General features: G+C 41.8%; 1 protein-coding gene across 3 annotated transcripts in view; it reads right to left on the bottom strand.

Moving 5' to 3' along the window:
* Window positions 1-10,370: 10,370 nt before the first annotated feature.
* The window catches only part of LOC144791017 (cytochrome P450 2J2-like), a 381,495-nt gene continuing 377,832 nt past the window's right edge, over window positions 10,371-14,033 (bottom strand). For all 3 annotated transcript variants that reach the window (XM_078665646.1, XM_078665647.1, XM_078665648.1), the window contains one exon: window positions 10,371-13,206. In XM_078665646.1, the coding sequence (XP_078521772.1) occupies window positions 12,971-13,206 (236 nt within the window). In that variant the 3' untranslated portion in view covers window positions 10,371-12,970. The remainder of the gene's footprint in view (window positions 13,207-14,033) is intronic.

Below are 14,033 nucleotides of genomic sequence, written 5' to 3'. Positions count from 1 at the left end.
AATACATGCCCCCCTCACAATTGCATTAGCAAGAAAAGAGATATAAGGCACCCAGTTTGTTAGATCATATTTAAAAAGGTCGGCAGGAATACAGCCCATACCCGGGGCTTTACCACCTTGCACCTTTCTCAATGCATCCTCTACCTCTTTCTCAATAAACAATAAAGTTTGGGGAGATGACATAGGCAAGGGAGATATATCACCAAGAGTGGGGTCGTTCTCCTGTTCCAGTCCCCTAAACTAAGACTGGTAATGCTCTACCCAGTCATGAGGTGACACGTGATTTTCTGGGACTTCAAAGTGCACAGAATTTCCCCATTTTACAATGTGCCAAAACTTAGTCTGGTTTTTCAACCTGCTAGCCTCAAAAAGCTCTTGCCAGTGCTGGTCGTCCCAGTCTTTTTGCGCCTTACTTTGGGCTTTACGATAGTTTAGCCTGGCCTTCCTAATATCTGCAATATTACGGAACCTAATTGCTAACACCAGTGAGCCATGGGCTACACGGCATGATTTGTTGTACCACGAATTCCCAGACTTTTGTGTTGGACATTTTGTAGATTTACAAATTTTAGAAAAATGGGATTTTAATTCCATAAAAAGCTGCTCATGGAATGCTGTTGTCTTCCCTATTATATCTTCCTGAGTGGGAAGTGATCTCAGGGCACCCAAAGTGCATGATACCTCCTGGGTGATCTTTTCTAGTGTCTTGGGGTCACTAATGACCTTGGCCCATCATACCCTGCGCCTATCATTTGTAAGCCGGGCGTCCGCAGTAGCTATCTCAGTTTGTTTATTGGTCTTGGGCCCCCCACCTAATTTAAGACTCAATGCAAGCAGGTTGTGATCGCTCTCTGGTCGATCAAGTATTGTCATATCATCAAGTATAGACCAATGCTCTATCCTTAATAAAATATAATCAATTCGACTTGAACAAATAACATTGTCAAAGGTAGCCCTACCAATCCTGTCGGAAGTTGATCGTCCATTTACTGCTCTCAAGCCTCGCTCCAGGCAGAAGCCCATCCACTGTAGGGCTGCTTCTGTCCACTTCTTTAAAGGTTTCAAGTCAAGGTGGGGAATATTCCATAGAGCATCTTCCTCAGCCAAGAGAGACCCGCCTTCATGGTTTAGGGGTTCAAACGAACAGTTAAAGTCCCCTGCTACGACCACGTGGCAGTCCAACCCCACAGAATTGTAAAAAGAGTCAAACTCCAGAAAGGTTGCCGAACCCCTCCCTCCAGGTTGACTTCTCACATACACATTAATAATAAGCAAATCTAATTGGTTGGGCCGTTTCAGTTTGATAACAAGAATATCAGGGCTTTCTTCCAATACTTCAAGTGGTCTGTAGTTGAGTGATTGTCTAACCCAAATGAATAGGCCTCCAGAGGGTCTACCTTTTTTAGCTCTTACCGCCGATTTGTGAAAATTTAAATACCCAGGGCGGTGGATGGAGTCCACAGCCCAAGTCTCCTGGAAAATCAGGATATCATGATCTTCCACTAATTCCGACCATTCTGCTATTGAAGTTATACTCTGTAAGCCTGCAATATTCCAGGAGATAATTTTGAATATATGTTTGTCATCGGTGGGGTTTACCTTTTTATGGATATTAACCGGGGTCGAGGTCATGTTAGCCAACCCTCCCCCACTTGATGCTCCATAACCCGGGGACTATGGAACCCTCCTTTCGGGGTTCGCTCATCCAATCGGACTCCCATTATATCCACCAAACCGATTTCGCCTAGAGATAATGGGGGTCGGGATGGCAAACTTAGACCCATACCCACCATATGAGGGACACTATCAGAGATCATCAATCCTGCTTCAGTTTCCAGAACCCTACTTTTTATTCCTCCCAACGTTTTATTACAAGGGACTGGACCTCTTTAGACCCTTTGGCATGAATCTTAAGTCAGTCTACCCCTTACAACCCCGAGAGTATTTCATAGCGATTGGCCAGGGGAGGATAAAACTCAGTTCTACCTTCAAGATTCTGTCTATGTGGTCTCTTTTCTTGACTATAGTTGGGGTAACTTATTTGGGAGGGGGATACTCACGTATAAAAATAATTTAAACCTATCGATTGAATTTCCCCCACCCCTCCTATCCCTGCTTCATAGCAAATAAACCTGACCACCCTAGGATCTCAAAAATTTACAATTATGCAATCTCCCTCTATATCTTTTGGTCTACATCCCACCCAGCTCACCCTTCTTACATGTACAATTTCTGCATTTGTGTAGGCTGGGAGTGATCTATTCCTGTTGAGCCAGTGTATAACCTTGTTTTTCAGCTCTCTATGAGATTCCACCTTGTCTTCATTAATCCCCGGGACTCCGGCCAAGATTACCGTGTACGGGACAGATTCAGGAGGGAAGTTGATACGGGGGAGATGCTTTTTCCCACTCTCTTTACCTTGGGCATTAATCCTTTTAGTCGTCGTCTCATCTGCCCGTTCACTGTTTACACGGTAATTACCTTCCTCCCTACCCAACACTTTGTCACCCAACCTAATAGGGTTTGAAGGATCACTCAGTTCAGTGGGACGCTCGGAACTGAGATGTGTTCCTATTTTTATCGCTACCAACAACGCTAACTATGTTTGGAGGGCAGTCCTTAGCATTGATCCTGGGACCAGGATCCTGGTGTTTATAAACTATGGAACTGGGTCCCTGGAAACTCTCCACAACTTTTTCAAGCATGCTAGAGTTCGCTCTAACAACTTTTTCTAGTTTTCCCAAATTCACGTTTATTAACTTTATTCTCTCCAAAAGTGGTAACAACAAGGATTTCACTAGTTGTTCAATTTGATCAAAAAGGCCATCATCTGGTCGTTTAGCAACTAATTGAACTAGCGGTTGATCAAACTTTTGGGAACTTATATCCACAGTGGAGTTAGGAAGGTACTCATTACTAGTTAAGGAGGGGGTCTGCCGAGAGGTTTTGATTATTTTCGCTGTTCTTCCTTTTGGGGGCCACCTCCACGCTATCTTTTCCCCAATGTTTGCTGAGCCTTGATACCTTTACTCGCTTTTGGCTCAGCAGTCAGATTTTTTTTATACTGGGGAGACTAGGTAAAGATGGCACTGTTGTATTCCCCCGCCTAATTTCTATAGAAGGAAAACTCTCTATAGATATATTCAGAGGATTGGCAGCAGCAGATCCCTCAGAACCTACCAATATTAAACTTGTTCTAGGGCTCACATCACCCATGGCGTGCTTAGCTAAATGTTGCTCCGGTGTGACCGCAGACTTATTGGTGCCCAAAGATGAACGTTTGGAGAATAACGGGTCTAGAGAAAGGCGTTTCTCGGTTAAGGCAATCTCGTGTTCCAATACAATAAACTAGTCGAGCGTAGGTACCAGTCACTGAACCCCCAATAGTACTGGGCACAGCCTTTCTTCCTTTCCCGGAACGAAGCGCCATTTGGCTAAAGTGCTCAAAGAATTAGGATGATAATAAAAAAGAGCAGGTATAAGAACTATTAACCAAGTAAATAATAAATATTAAGTAATAAACCAGATCTAATTTTAAAACTTCTAATTACCCTAAAATCAGTAATTTGTAAAAATATTAAATCATTAAAACATCAAGTCTTACAATATAGATCTTGAACTTAGAGGGGTGGCCCAGCCCAGCCTCAATCGGCCTCGGACGGCCTCAGACGGTCCCGCCCTTGTCCCGGGCTTCTCCCGGCGTGCGTCCTGCGCAGCGAAGGTCTGGGTTAGTTATATAGAATCAGGCAGGGGGCGGGAAGAGGCACTCAGCTGTGCGTGGTTACGGGGCTGCTGGTCCTCGCAGTCCCGTCCCACTCACTGCGGCGAAATCCCAGAGCCCAAGCCTTCAGGACACAAGTGCAGGCAAAAACAATAATAGCACCAGAGTCAGGGTCAAAGTCCAGGAACAAGAACACGAACAACCTCTGCAAGCGGCATAGTTTTCATTCCTTTCCCTACTTTTGTCCTTCTCTTTTTTCTATTGTTTCCTCCGTTTTGCCTTTTATTTAACACACCTCTTTTAATACTGCTCCAAAAGTTGGCTGATTTATACCGCAAAATGTGGAGTTTCTTGCCACATAATTTACTCAACCCTGCCACTTAATTTGGCCCTCTCCTGCCGCATTATTCTAGTAGCCCTGCCCATAGTGCATGCAAATATCTGCTGAGGAATTATGATGTATTCACAGATCTAATTGCAAGACTGGCTGAGGAGAACCTTCGTTTAGCAAACGTCTCTATTCTCTTGGATTCCCTGTGAGGGGGAGTAGTAGGGGAAATATTGGGGTTCAAGCAACTAGTGGATGCTTGGACTGTAGGAAAGCTTCCCTTTTTGACATGGTCAACCCCTTTTAATTATTTTTGTGTATTTTAATATATATGTTAATTGTTTATGTTACAAATTGTTTGTCTAAATATTGTTAATGTTTTTAATATAGTTTGTACATTTTTTGTAGTTTTTAAATGTAATGTAATCGTTTTTTGTCATTTTTAGTACAGTAGTAGGATGTGGGGTTTAATGGGGCACAGGGTGGGACGTAAATTAATTATAATTTATTAATAATTAATTTTTAAATAATATTCTTTTAGGTGGTAATAATTTATGTTAATTGTATAATTATTATTTTTTTTAAGTTAACTTTTAGGTTCAGGTTGTGGGTTTTGTATGGGTAAAGGGTGGGAAGGTAATTAATTATAATTATGGCTCCCTGTTTTCCGTTTTTACTGATTTTTACAGATAGATCCAGAAAGAAAATATTTATTTTCTTGTCTATATTTATTTTTAAATGTAGATAAAAACGGAAATTGGGTTGCTTTTTGAGTAATTCTAAATACACTTTGCCATAACTGCCAGGCCTATGGCTGTGTGGATTGATAGGTTAGGGGGCTAAAAAAGAAAGGAATTTTAATAAAGAGGCTGTAACAGAAGTAGATATGCACAAGGTTTGATTCTGAAATTTGCATTTTTCCATTTAAGTGCATTGATTTATATTTTGCAGATGTTTACAGCATTGAAGCATGGTAGGCCTTCAAGTATGAGTGCATATTTACTGGTTAAATAAATGTGGAAATATACTAATTTCAGCTTAATTTTTCCACAAAACCTAAAAATAAATATGGATAAAGACAGTTAAAATTCGCAAACAATAAATATGGATAAATACAGACAGAAATGCCCAAAAAATAAATAACATAAAACCAGGAGCCCTAATTATAATTAGGACTCCCGGTTTTATGGTATTTATATTTTTGTTATTTCCGTCTGTATTTATCCATATTTATTTTTTGCTAATTTCACCTGTATTTATCCATATTTATTTTAGGTTTTGTGAAAAAATGAAGCTGAAATGTGTATATTTCTGCATTTATTTAACCAGTTAATGTACACTCTAAGCCTGAACGCCTGACAAGTTTCACAATATATACACAGTCAGATGATAAAATACGTACTGCTAAGAAAACTTGCACATTTTAGTATCAAGTTTGTGCAAATCTACTGCTGTTTAAGGCTCTTTACTAAAGTTCCTTTATTTTGTTAATCCATTGTCTGTCAATCCGCACAGCTTTTGGCCTGGCAGTCATGATTGACAGTATTCAGAATCACTCAAAGACAACCCAATTTCCGTTTTTATCTGCATTTAAAAATAAATACATACAGTTAAATACATTGTTTTATGTCTGTATTTATCTGTAAAAATGGAAATCAGGAAGACTTATTTATAATTCATTGTTAATTAATTTGTACTTATTACTAATCATTTATTTGATAATTATTTATGTAAATTGTATAATTAATTTTGTTTTAAGTTAAGTTTAAGGTGTGGGTTGTGCATTTTGTATGGGTACAGGGTGAGAAGTAAATAATTATAATTAATTAATCATTTATTTTTAATTATTAATAATTATTTAATTGATAATTATTTATGTTAATTGTATAATTAATACTTCTAAAGTTGTTTTACTTGCGGGTTGTGGGTTGTGTAAGGGTATAGGGTGGGAAGTAAATTAATTATAAATAATTACAAATTATGTATTATTATATGTCATTATTTAATTGATAAATAGTTATGTAAATTGTGTAATACGTTCATCTTTTTTTGTTTTGGGTGTGTTGTGGATTTTGTATGAGTAAAGGGTGTTTGGGAAATTAATTATAATAATAATTAATGTTAATGTATAATAATTAGTTAATTGAAAATTCATTACGCATATTGTGTAATTATATTAGGTGTGACTTGTATTTGTAAGCGTAAAGGAGGCTTCTCCAACAAGTAGCTCATGAGCTACTGGTAGCTCTCCAGCTACCTGTGAGTAGCTCTCCTGTGTGCAGTGCAGCCTGCTATATTAATAGAATTTATTTGGTTGAATTGATGCATGTATACTAAAATTGAAAACTGTGTATTTGATATGAAAATGTGTATTTCAGAACCCGTAATTTTCACAATATATTTAAAGCTGATATTTGAATGATAAATCATGCAGCATTGGGAGACTTATCTCTAATTACTTATTAGTAATATTAATATTAACTTGGTGCCTGGGGCCACCGCAGCTGTGACTGTTATGAATTACGTTGGTAAAGATGTTCCAAATTGACTAAGCCTTTTTCACATTACTGCTGGAAATCCTGCACCGAGGTGATTACGGCTGGTAATCTTGCATAGCGTGGACACTAATGAAATCTTGTCTGATGTGTAAAACGCAAACACTATTAGAAGCTCGGGATGATTGTCATTGAACATAATTAGCTCTTGTTAGTGAAATGGTTGGAGACCCCTGGAGTAAAGTGTGGCCAGTGCAGCCTCGATTAGCCAAGGCCATCACGAGAATGATCTTCTATTTCATCTGGAGCTCGAAGATAGAGGTGAAGAGGTAGATGATGTTCAAGACCCACAATAAGGGAGGCAAGGGAGTGCCGGACATCGCCACCATCCTGAGGGAATCTTTGTGTGCCACTGTATGAGGAGCACCCTGAGAACCGTAGATAAAAGCCATGCCAACTGTTGGATGGCACACTTCTTCCTGTTGCCAACGTGGAGTCGCCTCAGATGGGCAAAGTGGGTGAGTACTGTCCCCTACAACTGGGACACTCCATGATTCTACAAGGAAGTGGAAAAGTTTCTCAAGGAGTTTAGACTGGAGGCTTCTGACCTGGCTGATAGGACTCTGAAGATCGTCCAATGCCAGATACGTACAAGGGACATCAGTGAACCGATCAGTGCTCTCCCCTCTGCCACAGCGGACTACGTGTGGGAGACCATCACCTCCAAGTGCCTGACGTACCACCACAAGGATATCACCTGGATGGCCAGTCAAAGAGGTCAGCCAGTGAGAGCCTTCAAGCATGCAAGAGGGCTCAACTGATACAAGTTCTGCCCAAGAGGGGGCACCACAGACGAGATGACCTACCAAATCTTCTGCGAGTATGCAGAAGCACAGCACCTGCTGAAGGCCCGAGCCATAGAGTTTAGGGCCTCCATACCAACATCATGCATCACCACAGACTCAGTGATGTATGGTCTGTTCCTGGTGACACATGCACTCAGAAATCCCCAGGGCTGCTTGAGGCTCCTGTGCTGCTTCAAATATGTTCTTCTGTTTTCCAGAAACCACCTGGTAGTAGGCAAGAAGGAGACACAGCCCTGGCCTGCCGAAAGATGATCCACAGTCTACTGCAGGATTACGCTGCACTGGACGGATTAGAAGAGGACAGTCAAGACGAAACCTGAAGACCCAAAGGGGTCCCTTGTACCCTCACACAGGCACTCAGGGGAGGCCCTGAAACACTCAGGCAACGACGAAGACAATGACACCTGAGGACCCAAATAGGCCCCCCTGCCCATACCTGGGGGGTGTGGGCCTGGAGCGGCCAGTAACCTCTTTGTACTTTTTTCTCTTTAACGCAGGAACCAGAGGGCACAGGGGAGATGTGAATGCGAAGGAAGACAGGTGTAATAAATGTAAAGTGATTTACTATAATTTATTTGACTAACATGACCTTTTTCCTTAGCAGGTAAAAGGTCAATGGGCTAGCTGGTGCACTTGTTGTCAAGTTTGTTACCAACGACTTACGAATATATGGGCTTTATGGAAAGTGACGATTGATGGATCTGAACCAAACACAAACTCCTGACAAAGAAAAACAATACTGCGGTGGACCTTGGGCGCGGTAAGTGTCCAGTGTGGAAATGGTCAGTTAGTAGATGGAGGCGGATTACATCATTCAGGGACCCCATGGGGTGCGTCCGGAATCTCCCTACTCGCTGCGTTTCATTCATACTGACTCAACTCTGGCAGAACTACTTCACAGCAGGGCAGAAGTCAGTAGTGTGGAACGAGCTCAGGTGGCTGGGTGGTGGGTGCTCCACACACTCCCTCGGGTCAACCATGCTGGGGCAGCCACTAGTAGGCAGCAGAGCAAGAGTGAGGCGGAGCCGGAGACTGTGGTCTGCCAATAAGGCCACGCCCCCACTCCTCACCGAGCTGCTATGAGAGCATGTTTTAGCGATCCCGAAGTACATCATTGTCGCTGGACACCCTCCTGACCTTCACTAGGCACGTCCTACCATGGGGCATTGGAGGCTCCGCCATGGAGCACATTGGAACTACGGCCCGGCACAACCGCGGAAGCTTCACTGGGATGCAGCCATGCTCATTGGTGTCTAGCCACACCATCTGTACAACCTCTTTTAATACCAAGTATACAGCATAAAGGAACTGGTAGGCTCTAGTGCAAGGGAAGCAACTTTAATACTTCCTATGGCTGGGCATTTGTGAGTGATCATGATCCCACACAGTGATGTAATATATTTTTGTAAAAAGGATGTAGCTCCTCACCTACACTAGGTGGCATGCTTCATCCTTGGGGTTACACTTTCATCAGTACCCATGCTTCATCTTTTGGGCACTCCATCATCACCATCCTGGTGCTAGACAGGCTTACCTAGAGCTCTTGAAGTTATTTTGTGGATGTATTAGAAAATCACTACCATCTCTGTAATTGCCGTTAAAATTGGATTATGGTAGGTGTACGCCTGACATGTTTATTTATAGTCCCCAATCACGAATTAAAAAAAGTATTGATTCATCTATAACTTTAAATTTAGATAGTGGACAATAGAAGATTGGGTTCCTTGAGTGTTAAATGTATGGACATCATTGAATATGAGATTGGAAGCTTCTCCGTAATTATATGGGTAACCCCTAAAGTGCTGAACTGATGGTTTAAAAAGAAAATGCTTACAATCTAGTTTGTGTTGAAGAACTGTTAGACAGCAAATGGGGACAGAAATAGATTTCTACTGGGTTTTGGCCATTATTGAAAGTGATGTGGCAGTGCTTATTGCATATTGTTTTTTTTTTAACCATAGGAGACTGCAGCTGTTTCATATATATGTATATGTGTGTGTGTGTGTGTGTGTGTATTTATATATATATATATATTCCAAGAAAAATAGTACCAGTTATACTGGCATGCTTCCATATCGCTGGTGGTGCTTAGAATAGCATCACCGCTAGCTCATTTTAACACTCCCCAAACTTACATAAGTAAGAGAGCGAGCACTCAAAAGCAGGAAGAAAAGAGAGATGCCTTTCGGCTGCTTAGCAGCCTTTCTCAATCTAAAAAGCGCCATTTTGGTGCTCAATTTATACCTCTAAAACCAGGTGCGGCCGGCAAAAGTAAGAGCGGCAGGGTGGGTTGCGATGTGGAGAGCACAAGGTAAGTAATTGAATTTTTTTATTTAGTCTTACCTATCCTATCGTCTGTCGACTTCCCCCCCACCCCGCCCCACCACTCTTACTTGTGCTGGCCAGCCACGCCTGTCTAAAACAGTAAACATAGACAATGTACTTTACACTTCTCGCCCGCAGCAATTCATACAAGTATACCTTTTTCAGTTCAAAATAATTATTGTGCATGCAAAACATTTAATCCTTAACTGCATCTAATTAATTATTTTGAGCAACTCAGTTCAAGTAACATAACATAGAGAAACCTCAAATACGTGACTATCCCATGACGTTTGGCAAGTGCCACTGAGCACTCTTTGTATCGTCATTAAAACTCCACATCCCATAATGCTGCACAACACTTTCAATAACATTTTCAATGCAGAAAACACGATTTGGAATTGCACACAACACCTCAGCTGCAGTGGAAGTGTTTGTTTTTGTGGAAGTCATTATCTGAAAATTAACGCACTTAAACAGCAGCTGTTCTGAAGTATAATATAATCACCCCTCTGATGGTCCCTGTATGAAATCTAGATACATTTCTAAAGCACTTAGGTATATTATTATCCACTGGCATACATTGTGTCACTTTTTGATATGTTTTAAATCAATCAATACTGCAGGACACCTTTCTCTTTAAAATGTAGTTTTAATGGACATTTTGTAATTATATAAAAACAACTGACAATTTAAAAGACAATGAGCTAAGCAAATTAGCATGCTCATCTGTCAGTTTACCCATCAGTTTATATAACCATCACATCTCAAGGCATTCCTCAAGGCACCAGTGGTGTCATTGAGATCCTGGTGGGTGGCCCGCTGGACCACTAAGTCCGCTTAGGCCAAGGACTTGACTTCCATGATGGAGGACCGTCTGCCAGAGTTAGGGGTCCAAGCCTAACAAGAAGGAATGGATAAGAGCCTTGAGTAGACCACCCGGTGTGACTGATCCACTCAAGTCACTGCAATTTACCAATCGGGGGCATTGTCTTTTAAACCCGCTCAGCAAACGTGTTTGCTCAAGAAATAAACTTTCAAAGCAGATTTAGTTTCTTGACGATAAAAATACAATAGCCTTCTTTCTCCCACATTGGGTTCTTGTTTCGATATATCTGCATGGGGAAACATCCTTTACAACAAAACTTTTACAACGCAGTGCTTTTACAACGCAGGTTTTACAATGAAAACCATTACAACGCATTGCGCTAGGGGGCGCTCTAGGATAGGGAATAGATTTAATTTACTATCAAACACCTTCCCTAGTGTCCACGGGACTGGAGTTGGAATAGTAAATTAAACTATTTACTATCCAGCACCCCAAAGCGCTATGCGTTGTAAAGGTTTGCGTTGTAAAAACTGCGTTGTAACAGCATGCGTAGTAAAAGCATGCATTGTAACGTCATCCATCCATACCCATGGGACTGCCATATCTGTTATCAATCAATCAGGGATTTCCAGAGTGCACTACTCACCCGTGAGGGTCTCAAGGCGCTGTTAAGAGGAAAACAGTGAAAGCCCTTCCGCCCTAACTGACATACACTATGACAATATCACCTGATGGCCCAGTGGCAGATGGGAAATCATGTTAGAGGTTTCCAGGGGTGAAAAGAGCTGAAGATCAGCCTTCAGAAACCTTGATTTCCAGCCAGCTCTTAAGTGGTGGAGGAGCAGCAAGTTAGGCATGATGGGAGTACTGTGGTGGCGCTCCCATTCTAACAACATCGAAATGACCCCCGATCTTTGTTATATCAACAGGTCTATCCACACCTGAAGTTTTGCGAATTCTCAGCAGAAATGGTGCAACAACCCTAAAAGAATTCCAGCATATTTTACTTGGTACTATTCACATTTTGTAGGATCCTCAAAATCATTTCTAATTCTGTCTTGTCTCTCCTTCCCCCCAATCACATCTCACTTTGGTCCCTAAACACGTCACTGTGGCCCCAATCTCATGCTACTTTGGTCCTTCACTCACTTCAATTTAAAAACCAATCACTTTGCGCTTGGCAATTTCCTATTAATAATAAGGGATGATCTTTTAACATGCAGACGTTTCATCATCATCATTTTTGGAGTGATTGCTTACTCCCACCAAAGGAAGTTTCACCCTAAAGTTAAAAAAACAGTTAAGAGAAAGAAGCATTGGTAGCATTATAGAGCCGTTATGGGCTCATCGTCACTTTGGCGAGTGTCTTGCCAGCCCACAAGGTCGATGGGGTCCAAGATCTTTTTGCCTTGGCATAAGACCATCTGCCTTACTTAGTCATCCTCACACACATGGGGGATCTATGTGCCTTCAGCATCTGCTGCTGTGGAATATGTACTAAATGCATATTAGAATGCCGCACTGGAGCCATGAAACAAACTCAATGGCCCAACACCTCAGGGCATTTCTCACTGTGGCCAGTGTTTGTTTCCCTGCCTGGGTCCACCATGCCTTGCAAAGTAGACTTGGGCATGGAAGATTTGTGACCTTAGCCATAACCTAAATAGGACAGGGGGTCCATGACTGTGAAGTGGTGAACCTACTGATTTTGATTTATAACTGTGGAGCCTGCTAAGGTGCCAATGTCAGAAATTCAGTTCCCTCACCTCTAAATAATGTTGGGAGCCATGGATTTGAAGGGGGAAGATCACCACCAAGTTATGTCTTCGCTCACTTTCTGTCAATCTCTAAATGAGGCACTTAGTCGATCATCTCCACAGGGCTTCTAAAAACCAAGTCAAGGCTTCAGGGGCCAGGGCATGGAGTCTAAAATCCATTGGGCTGCACATTGGGGAAGATATACCTTCAGCCAGGCTAGGAGATGATCACCCATGGACTGCAAACGTTTATCGACCCAGCACTCTAGAGTCAGGTGGGACTGCAGAAAAGGTCAAGACACTACAGAGCTCTGTACATCAGGGGCCTCCTGTCACAACTGTAGAGGAGCAAGAGGTTTTCCATATTAGAATACACTTGAATAGAATTAAACTAGATGACCATCCTCTACCTAGTCAAGCATAATTCACAAAAGAAGGTGTGAATGAGGCCTTCAAAGAATGTGGTTGGACATCCTTGTTGCAAGCTGGCACAGGCAGCATGATACATATTCAGAACATTACTGGTAGCCAGTGCAGGTCACCTCCTATGTCAACACTGTTTATAATAAGGAACATTGCATAAGACAGTTTATAGGCTTACAACACTAATTGTACAGGCTTCTTCGAATTTTATAATCATAACAGAATTACTCTAATCTGAATTGGAAGACTGAAAGGAAGGCTTCAATGTTTGCGGTGTGGTCCCAGCCTGGCGTGGAATGGCACGGATCCCATAGGGTCGCGGCTTCAATATTGGCCTGTAAACGCAACCTAGGTTTGCATGCTTCACTCCCTCGGGCAGCTGGAAGGTGAAGGACCGAAGAAGGTTGGTGAAAAAGATGAAGAGCTCCATTCTGGCCAGTTGTTCTCCGAAGCATACACGGTGTCCTGCGGAAAGAAGAAAGAGTGTGAGATCTCACAGATGAACCTCCTTGTCTGGCACCAAGATGTGGATCTGACAGTGCTTTAAGAACTACTTCTGAGATCTTGTTCCAAACATTGGTGTTTCAGACATATTTGTTTCAGCTAAGGGAGATGCAGTCAAGGGCTTTCTCAGAGTAAATTCTGAACTCTAAAGAAAGCATGAAAATTGGACCAAGTAATTACCTTTGGCTAAAAGTCAAGCATTTCACCCATCACTTTTCGGAAACAGCGTCATCGTAGATATGTAACATGTTCTTCTGATGAGTACTTCTAAACACAGATGCCTCATCTTTAGGACTCATGCCAAAGCATCACCTCCCAAGGTGGTGGGACTGTGGAATGGCTCAGATCAAAAATCCTGGAGAATGTCCTTCCCAAATGACATAGCTGTCTTAGGCAGTAGTGCTCTGTGAACATGTAAACTGACGCCCACATTGCAGGGTGCCAGATGTTAAGCATTGGCACTCCACATGACAGTGAAGTGGTCACCATCATAAAATGAAAAGCATTTTAATAAACAAATGGTGGTCCCTAATGATCAAGGAACATATAGAATCTGAGTCACAAAGTTATTTGTGTGTGCATGGAGACTTACACAAATAGACTTTTTAGAAGTGAAAAAACACATTTCTAATTCACAAAAGTGGGTTTTGTACTCATAAATGAGTTTAATGAGTGCAAGATTTTCATGTGAGTTAATCAAGGGGCAAAAGTGAAGAGTGAGCATTACAGAGTGGGACTGCCCTGCCAGTTTCTGAACATCCACACACAACTACTGGTTTGTGGAGATA

This window comes from Lissotriton helveticus, chromosome 11 (genome assembly GCF_964261635.1).
Source record: "Lissotriton helveticus chromosome 11, aLisHel1.1, whole genome shotgun sequence".
NCBI lineage: Eukaryota > Metazoa > Chordata > Amphibia > Caudata > Salamandridae > Lissotriton > Lissotriton helveticus.
Note: the sequence above shows the minus strand (reverse complement) of the source record. Positions and strands in the feature narration are given on the sequence as shown.